Genomic DNA, 20,427 nt, shown 5'->3' with positions numbered 1-20,427 from the left:
CTCGGGGCACAAGGCAAGGGACAACCTGGACGGGGTGCCAACCCATCACAGGGCACAATCGCAACCACACATTCTCAAAACTATGGCCAATTTGGAAATGACAATCAACATACAATGCATGTCTTTGGACTGGGGGAGGAAACCGAGGAACCCAGAGGAAACCCCTAAAAGCACTGAGAGCATGCAAGCTCCACACACACAGGGCAGAGGTGAGAGGTGAGATTTGAATCTCCAACCCTGGAGGTGCAAGGCAAGCACCCTAACCATTAAGCCACCCCCACACAAGTTAAGCCTATTTCCCATAAAATATTTTACCCAAATAATACATGTCCCATGTTTTCATACTTAAAGTATCAAAGCTCGACTATAGGCTGTATGTAGACATGTTATGTGGCTCTGTGGCTTAGACCTGTTCCTAGATAGCCAGGTCATGCACTTATGTTTATCACAATGACAGACACACGACCAGTAATAATAACACTCCATAATGTTTATTAAAGCTCCTTGAAGGATCCACGTGCACTTGAAGGCGGTACATTGTGACCTGAAGCGCAGCGCGTTTACTTTAGAGTCTACAATGAAATGTGTTTACTAGTCCTGGGCGGAGAAAAGTGCTGTTTTGGGGCGGTTTCGCTTTCGAAACGCTTCTGTGATTGGCTGCTGACAGCTGTCAATCAAGCGTGGGCGGTATGCTCTGACCAATGATAGATGAGTTCGGGTAACGCCGCTTCCAGACTAGTGCTCGCTCTCGGTCTCACACACACTCACGCACACAAACACACAGTGCCAGGAGCACGCACGAGCGGAGTACTAGCTTGGCCGTATCGCTGAAACTTTGAACTTCATAACAAACCCTTCAGATGTCAGGCGCCCTCCGGTTCCTCGCGCTAGGACTCGGTTTCACTTACGGTCTCAACGCGTTACAAATGTAGGATAGCAGTATTTACTTCTCACCAAACTTTTTTGTTTCTTCTTCATCGCCGCCTTCTTTTTTTTTTCCTGTTTAAGCCGCGCTCTCGTGCGCGCCGTCGCGCTTGAGTCACTCGCGCGCTGCCAACTCTATGTGACGTTGGGCGTTTGTCGGTACCATGGCGGAAGCGGCCCAACAGCAACAACAACAGCAGCAGCAGCAGCTGGTCGACATCGACCCGGACTTTGAGCCTCTATCGCGGCCCCGATCATGCACTTGGCCGCTGCCCCGGCCGGAGTTCACCAACCCCGCCGACTCGAGCACGTCCTCGCCGGCCCCGTCTGTCAAGCACGAGCCGAGCGGCACCGCGGACTTCCTCACGAGCCTCAGTCTGCTTGAAGAATCCGAGGACTATGCTGACGACAAGCCGCTTGTCTTGTGCACAGATTTCCAGTGCCAAGAAAACTGCGGGCATCGACAGCAGCAGCAGCGGCAGCAGATCTCCGGCGCTCAGCTCCCTCCACAACAACAACAACAACAACAACAGCAGCAGCAACAGGTGCCGTTACTTTCCTCCTCTTCTACAGCGGCTGCGGCGGCGGCGCAGCGGAAGAGCGGCTCGGCACGGCGCAACGCCTGGGGCAACATGTCGTACGCTGACCTGATCACCAAGGCTATCGAGAGCTCGCCCGAGAAGCGCCTCACTCTCTCGCAGATCTACGACTGGATGGTGAAGAGCGTGCCTTATTTCAAGGACAAGGGCGACAGCAACAGCTCCGCCGGCTGGAAGGTATTTATACAGTGCAGGGTACATTACACGTGCAATAAAGGAACAACACTAAAGCAGTGCAGCTTATTGCATGTCCTTGAGTTTTGAAACATTGGATTGTCATCCAATGTTTGATTGAGGGATTTGTGGCATCTCCTGATTCCTTATGTGTACCACATGGGGAACTAAAGTGCACACAGCAGGTCCCTTGCTGCCAGTGTCCCACTGCCAGTCATATGACAGGTCCCGAGTAAAGTTAGGCATGAAGTGTCTGCTGACAAGGAGGATTCCTGGCTCTGGATGCATTTAGTCTACAGCTGTGCTGTGTTACTAAATGCTGATTTAGTGTGTGTGTGGAAGCATACCATCTGGTATTGGGGTTTTTTGGAATTTCTTTCATGCATTCTAAAAATGTGCCATTACCTTTTATCATTTGTGTTACTATATACAGTTATCAACAATGTTGATGTCATAGAAATATATTTCAGATGTATCACTGTCATTCCTAAGTGGCTAATAGGATGACCAGATCATAAGGTCTCAGTACTTCTTGTTAGTAAGTTTTGTTATTATTTTCATGACGATTATATGCCATGCTGGGTTTTGCATTCACGTCAAATGATAGTACCAGAGTTCAAATTTATGCAGCCGCTCACATAAACCAAGAGTGGGAGAGCGCCAGACCCTTGAGGCCACCCCAGTTTAACCCCAGGTGGCATAGTGTTCTGAAGTCAGTTGCGACACTACAGCTTCTTTAGATGGCACAGACACCCTCATGGTTTGTCTGGTTCCTCATACGCCCGAGGCCACCTGACAACCAGCGAAACACAAAAACATTCCCGTGGAAATCCATGGAAACCACCTTGTGATACAGAAGCCAAAGTTACGTTGTTAGGTGTAGTACCTTGTCGCACCACACACTATTAATAACCAACGGCTTATGCGTCAATTCGCCCACGATGCATGCCAGGTATGTTTGCATGAAAGACTACACATGCAGGCAAACCTCGGTTCCACCCACTGATTTGAGTTCATTGTCCCAGCATTCCTCAGGCTTTGTGCTTTTGTGGGTGCTATTTTGCAAGCTTAGTGCTCTGTGACCTGACTAAATGTGTGTATGAGTCACTCTGAGAGAGCTCTCCGTCACGAAAAGACCTGTTACTTACTGTATGACACACACTACGTAACAATGTAGACAGTGTTTTGATATAGTTATCAAAAAGGAATTCAGTGGTACGGTATACATGACGTCTGTTACTACGCCAGTGTTGTGGTTGCAAAAGTCATTTAATCTCATCGATTGAATAACTCATGGGTATTTAAGGTCAGTTGGTGGGTAATATGTTTTCTTTCTGATACCATAAACTTTTACAGTTGGCACTGATTTTATTTATCCTTTCTTGTTTGAAGTCTTCAGGTTCATTTGCATATGGTATTGTGTCTAAAAGTTAGACACAACTCAGTTTCTCTAAACCTTTTTCCTTCAGTGCTTGCACAGATGAACACTAGGCTCTTATTGTCCTGTAGGCGTTTATGTGAGTGTGTGTGATTAGGAGTGAGAGTGTAAATCTGGCCAGCCTAGGTGAGAGTGTGGGTGGGGGGGAGGCATCACTACACTGCTTATTCTTAAATGCCCTGTTGAGCTTGCAAGCAACTTTACAGCTTCTATTGTCAAGGCTACTAAGCGGAAGTGGAGAATAGACACTGAGTAGGAGAGCACAGGCATTTTAACCTGATCTGTTCTTCAGATAAAAGTGTGCATCCTTTTCAGAAATGAAGAGAAAGATTTCCACAGTCACTCAAGCACTTTCCCTGATTCACTAGAGTTAAATTGTTGACTTGTGTAGTGAAGAGGAATTCTGAAACAGGTCCAGTTGAACTCAAGTCCAGAGTGTAAACGGATCCTTTTTACAAAGTAACTCACACTGCTTTAATATAAAACCTCCCAGGGAGAAACCCTTGTTGCCACGCCGGCTGTGATCTCTTCTAGTTGCATGAGACACAAGGCTGTGCTTTACATAAAGAGTACAACAAGAGATATTTGTTGGATTGCACAAAAAATCATATTTAAGTCATGATTCAGTTCTCAATGCAATTCAACGCAAGAGCAGTCGATTCTGCGGAGTTTTGCATCATAAAATTTTACACAATTTTGCGCTTTTGCATCCATTGCATAAAACTGCATATGAGAGTGCCACTATTCTTCCTTAAGCACTGTAAGTAATGACCATGGACGTTGTGTCACATGACCTCATCCATGCACCTGAAGCCAGTGATGCATTTTGCATAAAGTGTGTTTATCAAGACTGACTTTCACCAAGTGGCTATGAGTTGCGCTCATAGAATAAGAGAAACAACAGCAATTTATTTACCCAGCCGTTAATATTGCTGGTTTCTTTTTCAGTTTGGGAGGGCACCCAAAAATGATTAAAAATCCATACTAAATAGCAGTTATTTTTGCTCAGGATTTTATTGTAATACAAATATTCCAGTAAATCAGTTATTCATAATGCAAGCAAACCGTCATTCACGTACATCCGCTAGGAAAGTGTAGTTACTACAGTCTGCTACGGTAATGTACGCATTTAATAAATGTTATGTATGTATTGTTCCTTACAAAATTGTTCACAGAATCATAAGTGAGAATTGTGAATTCAGTTCTAAGTTTAAAAATAAATAGATAAATAAAAATGATCCCTAATAACCTCAAATTTCTAGCATTTTTTGGAACTTAATAACCAAGTGAATGGCACTGATTGTAAATGGAAGATATTCATTGAGCCATTTCCATGCAGTAAGAGGTGAGTCATCATGTCCTTTGCTTCTGAAGCCTTTTTCAGCCTCTTAGTGCATTAAGAGAACTGACTATAGTTCGGGTTTTTTCATCAGAAAAAGCTATACATAAGGTTGATGACTATACTTAGAGTGCACATTTCATACAAATTTAGTATCGGTGTGTTCAGAATATTGCATGTGACTGCGCGCACAAACACACCTAGCCAGATGTCTTTGCTCCGTGCACAGATGACCCTGTATCTGTTCTTCCTGTTACTTCTATACGACACAGACGTCACTCGGCTAGTGCAAATATTTGATGCAGCACATGGCCACCAACCATCTGTGTTGGCTTACAAGCCAAGAATCGATTTTTCCCGTCCTTCAGTACGTCACACACTTTATTCTCATGATAGCGCATTCTCCACCACCTCTGCCAGTCGCCCGAAGCTTTTTGAAAACAAACTAAAGCTCGGTTCCAGCATTCAAGTGAAGGGCATCATGTTGACTTGAAATATTTTCTTTCTACATTAATTTCACAGATCTTTTGGATATCCAGCGTTGTGTAATGACACTGATATGTAAGGAATAAAACACAATAGGGTGTGCTGTAAAATCAGTGACAGTGTGATATGCTACCACCTGATGGCACAGCCATAGCAGTTAACAGAATCAAAATGATCTCGAATACTAATTCTTTGACTAACAGAATCAACTTGATCTCTAATACCAATACTTTTTTATTAGTTTATGGATACAGTTAATGTTGTGGAACATCCAAAAAACAACTTAATAAGGAAAAAAAGACAGCTGGTAATAATACAGAGAAACTGCAAAACCTTCTGTCCTGGACTTTCTTTAAGTTACAGCCTTACCTATGACTGGTACAAAACACTGATACTGGCGACTCATTCCAAAACATCAATATGATATGGTGAGGGTTTCTCCTTACCACCATTAATCATCACCATACCATCAAATACACATCTTTTAAAAATCTGTTTACGTGGAGTGTCTGTTATACAAGTCTGCATGTCTTCTGACCAGTCAAGCATTCAACAGTGCCCTGGTATAATTACTTTTAAAATTGTTAAAATGATATCCTATGATGTTGTAAGATCCCTGTCAAGTAATAATTGCTTGTGTACTTATTGTGCACCAGTTATTATGCTGGTGTAAAGTAGCTTTGAGACTGGTACAAATTATGACTTTAAAGTGCCGGTTCCATTCAGTTGATGGATGGAGCCAGTTCCATCCATCCATCCATCCATTTTCCATACAGCTTGTCCTACACAGGGTCACAGGGAAGCCTAGAGCCTATCCCAGGGAACTCTGGGCACAAGGTGGGGGACACCCTGGATGGGGTTCCAACCCATCACACGGCACAATCACACACACATGCACTACAGACAATTTGGAAATGGCAGTTAGCCTACAGTGCATGTCTTTGTACTGGGGGAGGAAAACGGAGTGCCTGGAGGAAAGTCCCGAAGCACGGGGAGAACATGCAAACAGAGGGCGGAGGCGGGATTTGAACCCCCAACCCCAGAGGTGCGAGGCAAATGTATTGAGCTGTGTGTGACTCTGAGATAAATGTATTAAATATTTATAGTCAGTACAGCGGTCTAACATGACAGATGTTATATTTAAGTTATATTTACTTATATTTCTCGGTTATATTTAAGCCATAAGCATCTAAAAACGTGAACATCCGTGGAAAGAATCCAGTAGCTCCAGAAACAGATTTTTATGCGTTTTAGTTTCTGAAAAACACACCAAACTCTGTGAGCCAGCATTAAAATTTGAATAAAAATTCTAACATGACATTTTTCTTCAAGCACCTTTCTCATTCATCATTGGACTAAGCCAAGTCTGTGATTACATGTCCTAAGAATATTGGTGAGTTTGGGAAGCTGGATGACATCAGCACAGAAAATCTGTGCCTCAGATATGAAGCTCCCATTGGGACGACATGATCGAGCCCTGCTCCGTGACTGGAAGACTGTGTTTTCCAGAATGCCTGACCTCCTCTTCCACACACTTCTTCCTTTCTTATATCCTGGCAGCAATTGCTCTTCCGCCAGCACCAGCACGGGACACTTCAAACATGACTTGGCATAAACTCTGATAGATGTCAGTAGGCACAGATGTCTAGAACAAAGTGCTTCTCTCTCTCTAGCCCCCCAGGGCTGACCGTCTCAGTGCAAGGTTCACACGCTTCAAATAAGTTTGACACCTCTTAAAGGTTGCATAACGAGATATTTTACAGGAATCCAAGAGCCTTGGGCCAAAATGTGGTGACACTTGTTAGTGAGTGGAGCATTTGGAAAGATGAGGCCTTTTAGAGACGCACACGACAAACCTGAGCTAAGTTTCTAAACCAGGTTACGACAGACAAATGACTTGAGACAGCAACATAGGCATGCTAGTCACATCTTTTTAAACTTTTTTAACTATCATTTGCCTTCCTAACCATCCATATGTTTCCGTATTTTCATTTCGATCTACTGAATTCCATGTTATTATTTATTTGGGTTTGATGAATCACTGTCCTGGCATGTGAGGGGTCTTAAAAAGCAAAGGATATGGATATGCACATGCATACATGAATGTAACTGCATGATGTATTGTGAGATGGCTAAGTATGCATTCGGTGCTTTTCTGCCCAGAGCAAACAGTGAAAAACATACATTTGATTATATGGGGACACTCTTCATGCATGCCAATTAGTGAATATGCAGACAGATTTTCAGACTAAACACAACAGTCGTCATTTATGAAACTCGGCAATTTGTTTGGGGTCGGCCATCAATCCAGAGAGTGAGAGAGAGAAAGAAAATGAAAAAGGGAATGTCTTTGTGCTTCTCCAGACTAAACATACCACTGACAAGCAGAATGAAGGGAAAAGGAAAAATGAGCTGTATTTAGTACTGAGCAAATGCTGAAGCCCTCCAAGAATCGTAGTAGTAAAGTACCGGACAAACTGTCAGCACCTTTCCAAGCTGCTGTAGACATGCCAAACCTAGTCCATTATTTATCCAAAAAAAAAAAAAAGAGAGAGAAATAAATAAAAGGTTTTATGAGCGACAATGAAACTCTTCTCAGCACTGCACGATTTTAACGTGTCCAAATGCCGCTCTGTCAGTTCAGTTCTGAGAAGACTGTACGTCATTTGATGTGATTCTACTTGGAGGTCACTGACTCGCAATCTGAGTTTGTTTATCAAACAAGATCCCGTGTTTATCTGTTTAGCCAATCAGGTAAGGACATGTATTTGCAGCTGCATGACATTGTGATCTGAGCGTGGAAGTTAAAGCTTGAGAGGTCGAAGGGTTCCAGATAGCAAGTGCAGCAGAGCTTAAACAGCCTGGTACGTAAAAAATTACAGCTAGGGGGTGTGGTGGGGAAGTATTTTGGGGCATGATATCAGAGGAGCGTTGGCACCTCGCCCCATGTACCCTCCTATGCCTATTTGTGTGTGCTGTCAGGGTGGTGTAAGAGAGGCCTCAATCCTGCTCAAGCCACAACACAGCACACTGCTATTTCAGCATACAGCTGGCCAAAGTCCAGGGACAGTACATCACAACCTCATGATTTAGTTTAACAGTCTGTGTATTGTGTGTGTGTGTGTGTGTGTGTGTGTGTATTATCAGTCAGTATGTTCACTAAGTTACCAGTGCTAATGTTTTAGTGGTGTAAAATATAATGGGGGTGGAGCAGGAGGGGGAATCATTAATTTATCATCTGCTCATATAATATTAACTACACTGAGTAGTGATCTGATTCAAGAGCAGTTTTATCTTAAGGCTTGGTCCAATTTCGTGACTCCTACTCCATTTTAGTCTATGAAAAAGCCAAATATTAGGCTACATTACTCTTAAATGTTAAAACTTCAACATGTAACGAGTGAGATTATGTGAAAGCAGCTGTACTTTCCAGATTTAATAGTTTAATCTCCAAGTATTCACCGATCCACACAAAACTGTTGCCTGCTGATGAATTAGTGTGTGCGAGAGTCAGCTAGTGACATTGTGTCTAGCTCACTGACAGAAATCCTTTAGGTCACGGGTTGGAAATTATTCCATAATATGCTGGCCAGCTCTCCAACAGACCAAGAAAACACTTAAGCCAGACTTCCTGTGACTGTTTCTCAACATCTAACGGCAAAGAGTTTCACCCCCAATGTGCAGATACCTCACGCAGAGAGCTCACTAAACGGGTCACAAACAGTGCTTCTAAACAGAACCAACCTCACCTCCACATGTAGGCCGACTCGTCCCAGGGCCCTGACACAAGCCAGCTTCTCCGCCTCATGTTTCTCTTTCTGCTCCGTTTACAAAAGTGTCTGATGGCGCGAATACACATATTGGACCATTTAAAAAGCAAGCAGTCATGGTGCGTGAGTCAGAGTGAGTCACAGAGCTGTTTTGGTGAACCGGGAGGAGAGACGCGTGTGAGGCAAGGCTGTGTGTCAGTGTAACTGTAGGGCTGCGCTCTTGTCAGGCTCATGGCTACATGCACAGCTTGTTTTTCTCAGTGTAACCTATGCATTCAGTTGTATGTAATGTGGTCTCATGTTAAAGCAGTTTTGCTGATGCGTTTTTGATTAATGAAATTAACGTGGAACTGTTCCCCTTACTAATTTTTGTTCCCTAAACCTGACCTTTCCTAATCATGCATTTAAATAGAACTTTTGGTTGAAATATATTGTCCTAGGAAGGGGCAAAAACACAATATGATCACCATTCAAATGGTCATAGTCATAGGAAATTGTTAGGCAACTGGGAAATATGGACACTGAGCATGAAGTAGCTACTGAAGCTAATGATTTAGCTAGCTCGTACATGGGCCCTGTATGAAGGTATGGTGACAGTGGAAATAAGAAAAATAGTCAGCAATATCAATATTTTTCCTCAGATATGTTTGTAATTTTGTGAGGAGAGGCAATGATTACAATTACATTGTAATTACACTTGGCATAAGCCCCAAACTGAACTTCCATGAGTTTTACCACATCAAGAAATATCAACAATAAATAAGTAAATAATCAGAATTAATTTACAGAATATTTTGACATATGACATTGAATTTAAAACTGTAGAAAAGGCAGCATGATATTCAAATGACATTATTTCGCATCACCTGACCTGGTGAAAAAAAAAAACCCAATAGAAACCATCACAGAAATTCTAATGGTTTCCACTACAAATACCACCAGAAGATCAGCTAACCATTAAAGCCATTACCATTACCATTATTGGTCCTTAATAGTATCCACTAGACCTAATGTGCCACCAATAGAAGGTAACAAATTACCAGTAGAGACCCACAGTGACCATTAGTTTTCATTAAAACAATACTATTCCCATTATAACCATTAAAACCATAGTATATTCTATGAGGGTTTCTATTGCTTTTCTTCAGCCATATCAAGAAATGTCAACAGTGCTGAGCTTTCAGAAAATTTTGTTCTTATGGAATGTTCTCGTAAACATTGTATTTAGTTGCTAAGATATGACAAGAACTAGAAAGAATGAGAAAAAAGGGTTGTTCTGTGAATGCCAGGATCGAACTGTTTATTTCGTATGATGCTGAAGGATGAGGTTTTATTTGCTAAGGGACAAGTATTCCAGAAGTGCTAGAAGGGGCCACACAGAGTGAACACACACACCAGGAGAGAAACTAGGCACTATTCAAGACAAGCTACTAAGTCACACTATCTAAGAGCCTAATTCTAGTCATGGCTAGAGATACCTTACTAATGCTATGTGTGTGAGTGTATGAGATAATGTGTGTGTTGAATCCAGTGTCAGTGCTTGAGATTTTAGCAGTCATTTTTATGAGCCCATTTGCCGCCAAGGGCTCAAACCACAGGCATTAGACTCTCCACATTGTTGTGCAACTCCTGCCCTAAAGCGATTATGAGTGGTGCCTGTCAGGCTGGCCCACCACACTCACGCACACACTGCCCGGTTTGCTTCATGCTCGCACTCAGTCTGAAACACATGCATAAATAATCATGAACTCAGGACATTTCCCTGCATGACATGTAAACTGTATGTACACACACACACAAACACAAATGCCACAAAAGAAAGTGTGCTTTTTTCTTTCTTTCTTTTTTTTAAAACATCTTGCTGGTTTTGTGTTAGGAGTGAAAAGAGCTCTGCTGTCCACGGTAAATTGATGTGCCGCTACTCTGGCCTTATCTCACATCTACACAATGTGGGAATTCCTTCTTTTTTTGTCTACTATGGTTTCTGTACTCTCTTTATCTGTGTTTCTCTCTTTCATCTTCAGTTCCTCACTGCATGGTAGATTCATAGGATTGAATAGCAGTCACAGTATTACACAGCAAAATGCAGTTATGGCAATTCAAGTGCATATTTTTTTAAAAAACAACAACAACAACAAGCATAATAACTGTACTAATAGTAATCTTATTACTAATAAGTATTTTTTTTTCTCTTTTGCTTTCTAATGCTTTTATCTTAGCCTTAATGGCATAAACGGAGAAGCAAGCCTTTAAATGTACTTTAATGGAACCTCTTTGTACCTCTTCTCAGCAGTGTGTGTGTGTGTGTGTGTGTGTGTGTTTTGTGGGGGGGTGTTTTTTTGGGATGGTAAATTCCTGAGCAGAGGCCAAGCCAGTCGGGCAGATTAACCGTGTACCCACATGTGCACTCGTTTTTGTCTCAATGAATCATTGATGTGTTGGTACGCCAGCCTGCTGGAGCAGAGTGTACGGAGGCAACCAAACAGGCGGGAATTTTTTTTTTTTTAGCGCTGGCCATGCCGTCTTTGTTTTCATGCCTGGGATTCCCATGCAGTATTCGTTTCCTTTCCACAGGTTATTACCTGCATTTTACTTCAATATTGACTGTTCGTAAACAAAAGTACGCAGTGAATTTTTAAGTGTGTGTGTGTGTGTGTGTGTGTGGAGGGGGGGGGGGGGGTGTTTACCCATCTCCTCACCATTCATTGCTATACTAATCCTGCTGAGCATGCACTGGATATACTCAGTTATACCTAATTTGCTTTCAGAGTACAAACTGTAATTATTGTTCTGACTATCTTCAGTTGCTGAAAACCTGTGCCCTAGCATGTCTTTTATGTTCAGAAAACAATAGTACTGCACGATGCAGTGTTTGAAGTGGTAAATATTTCTTTAAACCCAAAGCACTAATGTGTCTGTTTATTTACTGGACTAAATAGATTTGCTGCCTGTTTGCGGCCTCTTTGAGGTCCATGCTGATTGATTTTTTTCCCCCTACATGTTCAGACAGTTCTTTTTTTAAAGGTCAGAACTTTTGGAAAACTTTTTTGTTTGGCCAACTCTAATTTTTTAGGAATTACTGAGCATTTTTTGAGGTATTTATTAATGAATCATTTTCTCTGGTGTCTGTTGAACCATGTAAATAATACTAGTGAACTTAAACACATCTAACATCATCCTGAGATGCCAAAATTTTTTTATTTATTTATTAATTTTTTTTATAAAGCATTTTAACACTTAAGATTCCGGGCTATATTTACTGGAGGAATAAAACTATCATCATTGAATATATCAGATTCCTTGAGGATCACTGGTAATCTGTTTCAAGAAAAGGTGAGGAGAGGTGGTGAACCAGTTCTCACAATGGTGTCAACAATCTCTTAATGTTGATAAGATGATTGTGAGATGATTGTTGACTTCAGGAGGACCCGAGTAGACCACTCACCACTGCACATCAAGTTTCTTGGTGTGCACATGACTGAGGCACTCTCCTAGACCCTCAACACCACATGCATAGCGAAGAAGGCTGAGCAAAAGCATCTGTCAGAAAGTACAGGAGTATCCGTGCCACCACCAGCAGACTCCGCAACAGGTTCCTCACTGAGGCAGTCACTCTGCTGGCTACCAACGTTGACTTGGGCTAGTCAAACACTTAACCCAGTGTGACTCAAAAGCATTACACACCTGCACTTTACAAAGCTGCATCAGTCCCCTTTTATTAGGGACCTCAATTTTGCTGCCAGTATTGCTGCTATACTACACAATAGTTTCAAGTGTACAGCCGTATGTTCTATGTATTTACAGAGAGGGAAAAAAGTATTTGATCCCCTGCTGATTTTGTACGTTTGCCCACTGACAAAGAAATGATCATTCTATAATTTTAATGGTAGATTTATTTGAACAGTTGGAGACAGAATAACAACAAAAAAATCCAGAAAAATGCATGTCAAAAATGTTATAAATTGATTTGCATTTTAATGAGGGAAATATGTATTTGACCCCTCTGCAAAACCGTACTTGGTGGCAAAACCCTTGTTGGCAATCACAGAGGTCAGACATTTCTTGTAGTTGGCCACCAGGTTTGCACACATCCCAGGAGGGATTTTGTCCCACGCCTCTTTGCAGATCTTCTCCAGGTCATTAAGGTTTCGAGGCTGACGTTTGGCAACTCGAACCTTCAGCTCCCTCCACAGATTTTCTATGGGATTAAGGTCTGGAGACTGCCTAGGCCACTCCAGGACCTTAATGTGCTTCTTCTTGAGCCACTCCTTTGTTGCCTTGGCCGTGTGTTGGGTCATTGTCATGCTGGAATACCCATCCACGGCCCATTTTCAATGCCCTGGCTGAGGAAAGGAGGTTCTCACCCAAGATTTGACGGTGCATGGCCCCGTCCATCGTCCCTTTGATGCGGTGAAGTTGTCCTGTCCCCTTAGCAGAAAAACACCCCCAAAGCATAATGTTTCCACCTCCATGTTTGACGGTGGAGATGGTGTTCTTGGGGTCATAGGCAGCATTCCTCCTCCTCCAAACACGGCGAGTTGAGTTGATGCCAAAGAGCTCCATTTTGGTCTCATCTGACCACAACACTTTCACCCAGTTGTCCTCTGAATCATTCAGATGTTCATTGGAAAACTTCAGACGGGCATGTATATGTGCTTTCTTGAGCAGGGGGACCTTGCGGGCGCTGCAGGATTTCAGTCCTTCACGGCGTAGTGTGTTACCAATTGTTTTCTTGGTGACTATGGTCCCAGCTGCCTTGAGATCATTGACTAGATCTTCCCGTGTAGTTCTGGGCTGATTCCTCACTGTTCTCATGATCATTGCAACTCCACGAGGCGAGATCTTGCATGGAGCCCCAGGCCGAGGGAGATTGACAGTTCTTTTGTGTTTCTTCCATTTGCGAATAATCGCACCAACTGTTGTCCCCTTCTCACCAAGCTGCTTGGCAATGGTCTTGTAGCCCATTCCAGACTTGTGTAGGTCTACAATCTTGTCCCTGACATCCTTTGAGAGCTCTTTGGTCTTGGCCATGGTGGAGAGTTTGGAATCTGATTGATTGATTGCTTCTGTGGACAAGTGTCTTTTATACAGGTAACAAACTGATATTTGGAGCACTCCCTTTAAAAGTGTGCTCTTAATCTCAGCTCGTTACCTGTATAAAAGACACCTGGGAGCTAGAAATCTTTCTGATTGAGAGGGGGTCAAACACTTTTTTCCCTCATTAAAATGCAAATCAATTTATAACATTTTTGACATGCATTTTTCTGGATTTTTTTGTTGTTATTCTGTCTCTCACTGTCCAAATAAATCTACCATTAAAATTATAGACTGATCATTTCTTTGTCAGTGGGCAAACGTACAAAATCAGCAGGGGATCAAATACTTTTTTCCCCTCACTGTATTGTCCTGTGTTTCTATTGTTCTATCTGCCTGTGTCTCACACTGTTGTGTATTTTACTGTTTGTTGTCTTGCGTACTGTACTGTGTTGCACCATGGTCGAGGAGAAATGACGAGTACAAGCTATATATATATATATATATATATATATATATATATATATATATATATATATATATATATATATATATATATATATATATATATATATATATATATATATATAATGTGTGTGTGTGTGTGTGTGTGTGTGTGTGTGTATATATATATATATATATATATATATATATATATATCTATATATATATATATATGTATATATGTATGAGAGAGAGAGAGAGAGAGAGAGAGGAATGACCATGAAAAGCCACTGGACCTTACTTGAAGAGAATATTCCAGTATTGTTCCTACTCTGATTAGAAAAACTGAGTAATTCAAACAATGATTCATGTCTAATATCATGGCCCACACTTTTACCATAAGCCCTGGGTTGACACGTCAAGTGCACCTCATTTGGAAATGTACAACCCTTAGCAAGGATGCTGAATCACATTTACTGAGTCAATCTGAATCCATTGCTATTAAAGACCCAGGAAAGCTAAATTTGTAACTACTTTCTAATTAGGTGAGATAGGTAACGAGGTTAATTCCACTTGTATTGCAACAATTTGCCAATGCTTACAATGTTTTATTCACTAAAGAATGGCACGTCATACTTTTATTATCCATTTGTAGCAACATTTAATGTTGTGAACGTTGAATTTTGCTTAGATACAATATATTATATTCAGTATTTATTGAATGAATATTTTAATGTCCAGTTAGCTGCTTGCTGCTGTAAAAAACAATGGAGTTAGTCAGTGTTATTGAAGTATTACAGTAACTACTTCCAATCACTTTGAAAAAAGTGTGATACATGTGATATAGGGCCCAGATCATATTATATCATAGAATAGATAGAATATATTGATTATTGTGATAGTCCTGTAAATTCAAATCAGTCTAACCACTAACAGGAAGTCAGGCCTTTATAAAAGCATTAGGGTACGCAGCAGTGCAGTGATGATGTCACCATAATGGGGTGGAGCAATGACTCTGACGCCAGTGGAATACGATCTTCCTGTTTTACTTTCTCTCTCGCCTGGACCTTTCGTCCTTCCTTCCCATGTCCTCTTTCCTCTCTGCCGTAAGGCTCAACTGGAATGTTAATGGAACAGAAGTGGAATTTTTATGATTGATCCTTTTAGTTTGACTGAAAGTCTTGAGGGATTACAGTCAACTTACATTTAGTGAGGGTTTTCAATCTACAGTCTGCCCTAAAAGTCAACCTCTATTCTAAAATGTAAATCTCAGCCCCTTATTGTTTAGACTCCTACTAAACGAATGCTAGGTTCTATTTAAAGCTTCTACTTGAAGAATATTCTTTGAAGCCTTATCGTAACTTTTTAAAGGATTTTCTTTAGTCGATGTGATTTTCCCAAGGGTAACTGGATTCTGTCATTTGCGAGTGTCTTTTCCTGTTGCATAACCAAATCCAGAGCCCGAGGGTTGGGGAGGGGGGTGGGATTGAGCAATGATATTAGAGCAAATGTGTGTCACTGGTGACTCGGTATGAAACCAGTACATGTGCATTCATTGCCTTAGGACACTGACAGAGAAGACTACCAGTTGTGTCTATCATTCCTAGCTCTCATTATAACCAATGAAAGTAACAAGATTTGCCTTCTTAGATCATAATGCGATTTAATGCATATGTCTGGCCTTTGGTCTGAGTTAGGAACTAACGAGCAGTGTATGAAATATAATTACCCAAAAGCACAAATAACCTGTTCAGTACAAACCTATTGCAATGAAGGCATGTATAGCCTGACTAGTGTCTGTCTGGTGACGTTTGCAATGTGATGTGTTTTTGTGGTCGATGTTAGACGTCTGTCAAGTACTGTTTCTTGTGCTGTTGACTTGTATAGGTAAAAATAGGCCTGGCTGTATTACAACTATGGTTTTGCTCAAGTAAATCTAACCTGTCTTTCAGGAGAAAACGGGAGGGCAAAGCAACAGGTCTACTACTATTCCTGTGTATGGCCTATTTATTTCAGGGTCTGGAAATGTAATCAGCAAGGATATTCGCAATAACCAAGAAAAACACTTGTTACTACCGCAACACCAGCAAAATGCATAGGATCCTGGGAAAGTCTTTGGTCCTCACTTGATAGTCTAGTACTTTGATTGTTCTGAAAACATTCAGGCTATCCATCCATACTATAGCAGCCAGAGGTTGCGTGACAGTTTGCCTCACTTAATGTCCACAGGACCTAAAGGAGGTCTCCTGTGGCCAGGCTGGGACAACACCCCAAGGGCAAGAGTCTACACTGTAGCCTAGTCTGCCGATAGCTAACACACAGACTACAAGCAAACCCATGTCTGAAGCCCCACCTCACCAATCCTGACACAAGCTTATGTGTCACTCTTACACTGCTTCTTTATACCAGTACAACACAGCCACACACACTCCAAAATAACGCTTCTACCACCTTGACCACCACAAACCTGACTCTGTCCATTCATGGTGTCAATTTCGAGAAGACAGCAGCGATATAGACGCTTGTACGATAGCGAGTGTGAATTAGAGGTCAGTAGAGTTTAATAAAAGTATCAATTTAAAATGTATATCCGTGATTTATATATTTCTTTAAAGCTGCTTTGTGACAGTCCATTGTTAAAAGGGCTATACAAATAAAATGGAGTTGAAATGAGTTTACTGGAGTTTTTATTTTACTCGGTTGCAGCAGAAAACCTGTTGCAGACTTTAATACAGCCTGATACTCAAGAAACAATAATCCTCTCTCTTTTTTTTTTTCAGTTGTGGGAACAGCTCTAGAGCTGATCACTAATCGGTGCTTTCCACACTATTCTTCAGTAATCGCTTTATCCTGGTCAGGGTCGCCATGGATCCGCAGGCTATCACAGGAACACTGAGCCTGATAGGAATATGCTCTGGATGGGATGTCAGTCCACTCCCGGGCACACACATTCACAAACTCATTCACATCTAGGGGCAATTTAGAGTCACCAATCAGTCTGCTAGCAAGTTTTTGGCAGGTGGGTGGAAACCAAAGAACCGGAAGACAATCCATGGAGACACGAGGAGAACATGTGAAACTATGCACAGACAGTAACTGAAGCTCCGGATCAAACCAAGGACCCTGGAGCTATGAGGTGGCAATGCTATCTGCTGTGCCACCATTCCACTCTAGCATGTAGTTATTTAATTAAAGTTTATTCAAGTCCAAGTGTGCCTAGCACTCAATTATTATTAGAACATTACTCATTTTTCAATCTCACTCTACCATCATTAACAGACACTGCAATCACTTCTCAAATCAGTCGCTCAAGCTCTGTAAAGTACCTCACTGACTGTCCTATTGAACTAAGTTGCCCACATAAAGGTTACAGATGTATTTCCTGTCATTACAGGGACATGGAAAATCTACAAAGGCATTAAGCATGAGAGTTCTCTGTTTCCTCCAGAGTTGCTTACCAAAGCCAGCAGTAGCTCTCTCGGTTTGATTCACCTACTTTCGTGCTGACGTCACAGTGGTTTATTAGTCACTACCTTGTTACCCTGTGGGCAAACCCACATACAGTTTGCTAAAAGAACTTGTCTCGTTCTTCTCTTTGGAAGTCAAACTTGTTCTCTGGATGACATTTTGACAGAATTATTAAGAGACGTCCACCTTAAATGCAGCAACTTGCCAAAAGGAAATGGCTTTTTTTGTTTGAGGTGATTAATTTTCTTGAGTAGTACCTTTGTGGAAGTGTCTTTTTCAAGTGCTGCCTCACAACATAGGTGTTTATTAACCATTGCAGATGCCGTGGAGGAAAACCTGTAAGAGACTTTTTATTTTCCTCCCTTTCCTCTTGTTTTGCGACTATCATAGTGGCACGTTTTGATTCGGAAACATTGGCTCTTGAACCCTCATCTTCAGATAGTTTGTGGCACTTGGCCTCGCTCAGCGGACGGTGACGGCAGTGTTTTTGCACAGAGTGCAGAGGCATTAGCAGGATCGGTATCAGTGCTAGCCAGCACTTCCTGTGCGGATACAATGGAGGAGGAAGTCTGCTAATAGCACAACTCTCGGCTGCTTTGCTTTACTCTCCTGCTCTTTGCCCCCTAACCCACACCCAAGCTGGGTTCATTCCTGCCTGAATGCCACAGAGGGGCCCTGGAAGAGTCACTGAGTGCATAAGCTAATAAACCACATACAGCAGAATAATTTCCACTACACACCAAACAACAAACACAGCACTCAGTTAGAGTATATATTTACAACCCCAATTCCAAAAAGTTGGGATGCTGTGCAAAATGTAAAATAAAAACAGAATGCAATGATTTCCAAATCTTATAAACCCATATGTTATTCACAATAGAACATAGAAAACATATCAAATGTTTAAACTGAGTAAATGTACCATTTTAAGGAATAAATAAGGTAATTTAGAATTTCGTGGCCGCAACACGTATCAAAAAAGTTGGGATGGGTGCCACAAAAGGCTGGAAAAGTAAGTGCTACTAAAAAGAAACAGCTGGAAGAACATTTTGCAACTAATTTGTTTAATTGGCAGCAGGTCAGTAACATGATTGGGTTTAAAAAAGCGTATCTTAGAGAGGCAGAGTCTCTCAGAAATAAAGATGGGATGGTATCTGGATGGAAGCATATGTTGCTCTAAAACCTGTGTATGTATATATGTGTGTATATGTGTATATATATATATATATATATATATATATATATATATATATATATATATATATATAATATATATATATTTCAGCATTGATGCCTTTCCAGATGTGCAAGCTGCCCATTCCATAGGCACTAATGCACCCCCATACCATCAGAGACGCAGGCTTTTGAACTGAGCGCTGAGAAAAAGCTGGGTGGTCCCTCTTTAGTTAGATGATGCGGCGTCCATGGTTTCCAAAAAGAATTTAAAATTTAGATTCTTCTGACCACAGAGCAGTTTTCCACTTTGCCTCAGTCCATTTTAAATGAACTTTGGCCCAGAGGAGATGGCGGTGTTTCTGGATCATGTTCACATATGGCTTCTTCTTTGTGTGATGGAGCTTTAACAAGCATTTATGGATGGCACGGTGAACTGTGTTCACAGACACTGAGTTCTGGAGGTGTTTCTGAGCCCATGCAGTGAGTTCCATTACAGAATCATGCCTGGTTTTAATGCAGTGCTGCCTGAGGGCCTGAAGATCATGGGCATGCAGTTTTGATTTTCACCCTTGTCCCTTGTGCACAGAGATTTCTCCAGATTCTCAGAAACTTTTGATGATATTATGTACTGTAAATGATGAGCTATTCATAGTCTTCGCAATTTTACATCGAGGAACATTATTCTGAAATTGTTCTACAAATTGTAGACGCAGCCCATCTTTATCCCCTCTTTCATTTTAAAGTAAACATTAAAGGAATACTCCAGTGAGTAATCTAATCTATAACTTTCTTAAATAGAGTGTATGGCCACTTACTTCTGACATGACAAGGCTACTGAAAGAAAAACAGAAAACCACTTTATATTAAAAAAAGGTAGTCTAAAGGCATAACTATATAATATTCAACCATTTTCTCTACCTCTTATCATACACAGGGTTGACTATATAACATGAAATCAAAAATATAACTGTTACTCTACTAACAAAGATCTTAAGATGAGACAGACTTGAGAGAACATCTTACCAAAACGTTAGAGCACTGGAGCGATACAGTAAACAGTATGTTCTGTATAGCTTGTGGTATCGACATGTTATGAGACCAAAAAACTACACTGGTGACATGTCTACAAATAACTAGTCTACAAAGTAGGCCCATTTCTGAAAGGGCTGATGAAGATCTACAGTTTAATTTACGAATCATTTTGACTGAAGAATTTCTAAAAACATAGATCTTACATAAAAGTCTACTGACTTCCCCAGCAACTGCCCTTAAACCTCCATTATAAGAGAGTTTTGACTAAATGTCTTCCATCCTTTCCTCAATAAAGGAAAAGTGTTCATATCTTGTCCATGGAGCATATGTTACAAACGAGGCAGAAGATAAGATAAAAATGCTGGAGTATTCCTTTATGGTCTCCTGACATGGATAGGGTGGCCTGTTGGTGAAGTGGGTAGTGCTGCAGGGTCTCTAGTTTGATCCTGAGCTCCAGTGTGGAGTTCCACATGTTCTCCTTGTGACTGGTTTCCCTGGTTTCCTCCTAAAAACATGGCAGTAGATGGAATGGCTATGCTGATT

General features: G+C 41.4%; 1 protein-coding gene across 2 annotated transcripts in view; it reads left to right on the top strand.

Annotated features, from left to right (window-relative positions):
• The first annotated feature begins 677 nt into the window (after positions 1 to 677).
• The window catches only part of foxo1a (forkhead box O1 a), a 37,349-nt gene continuing 17,599 nt past the window's right edge, over positions 678 to 20,427 (top strand). For both annotated transcript variants that reach the window (XM_017490710.3, XM_017490709.3), the window contains exon 1: positions 678 to 1,700. In XM_017490710.3, coding sequence (XP_017346199.1) covers positions 1,089 to 1,700 — 612 coding nt within the window. In that variant the 5' untranslated portion in view covers positions 678 to 1,088. The remainder of the gene's footprint in view (positions 1,701 to 20,427) is intronic.

This window comes from Ictalurus punctatus, chromosome 17 (assembly GCF_001660625.3).
Source record: "Ictalurus punctatus breed USDA103 chromosome 17, Coco_2.0, whole genome shotgun sequence".
NCBI lineage: Eukaryota > Metazoa > Chordata > Actinopteri > Siluriformes > Ictaluridae > Ictalurus > Ictalurus punctatus.
This window is presented reverse-complemented; position numbering and strand designations above follow the sequence as displayed.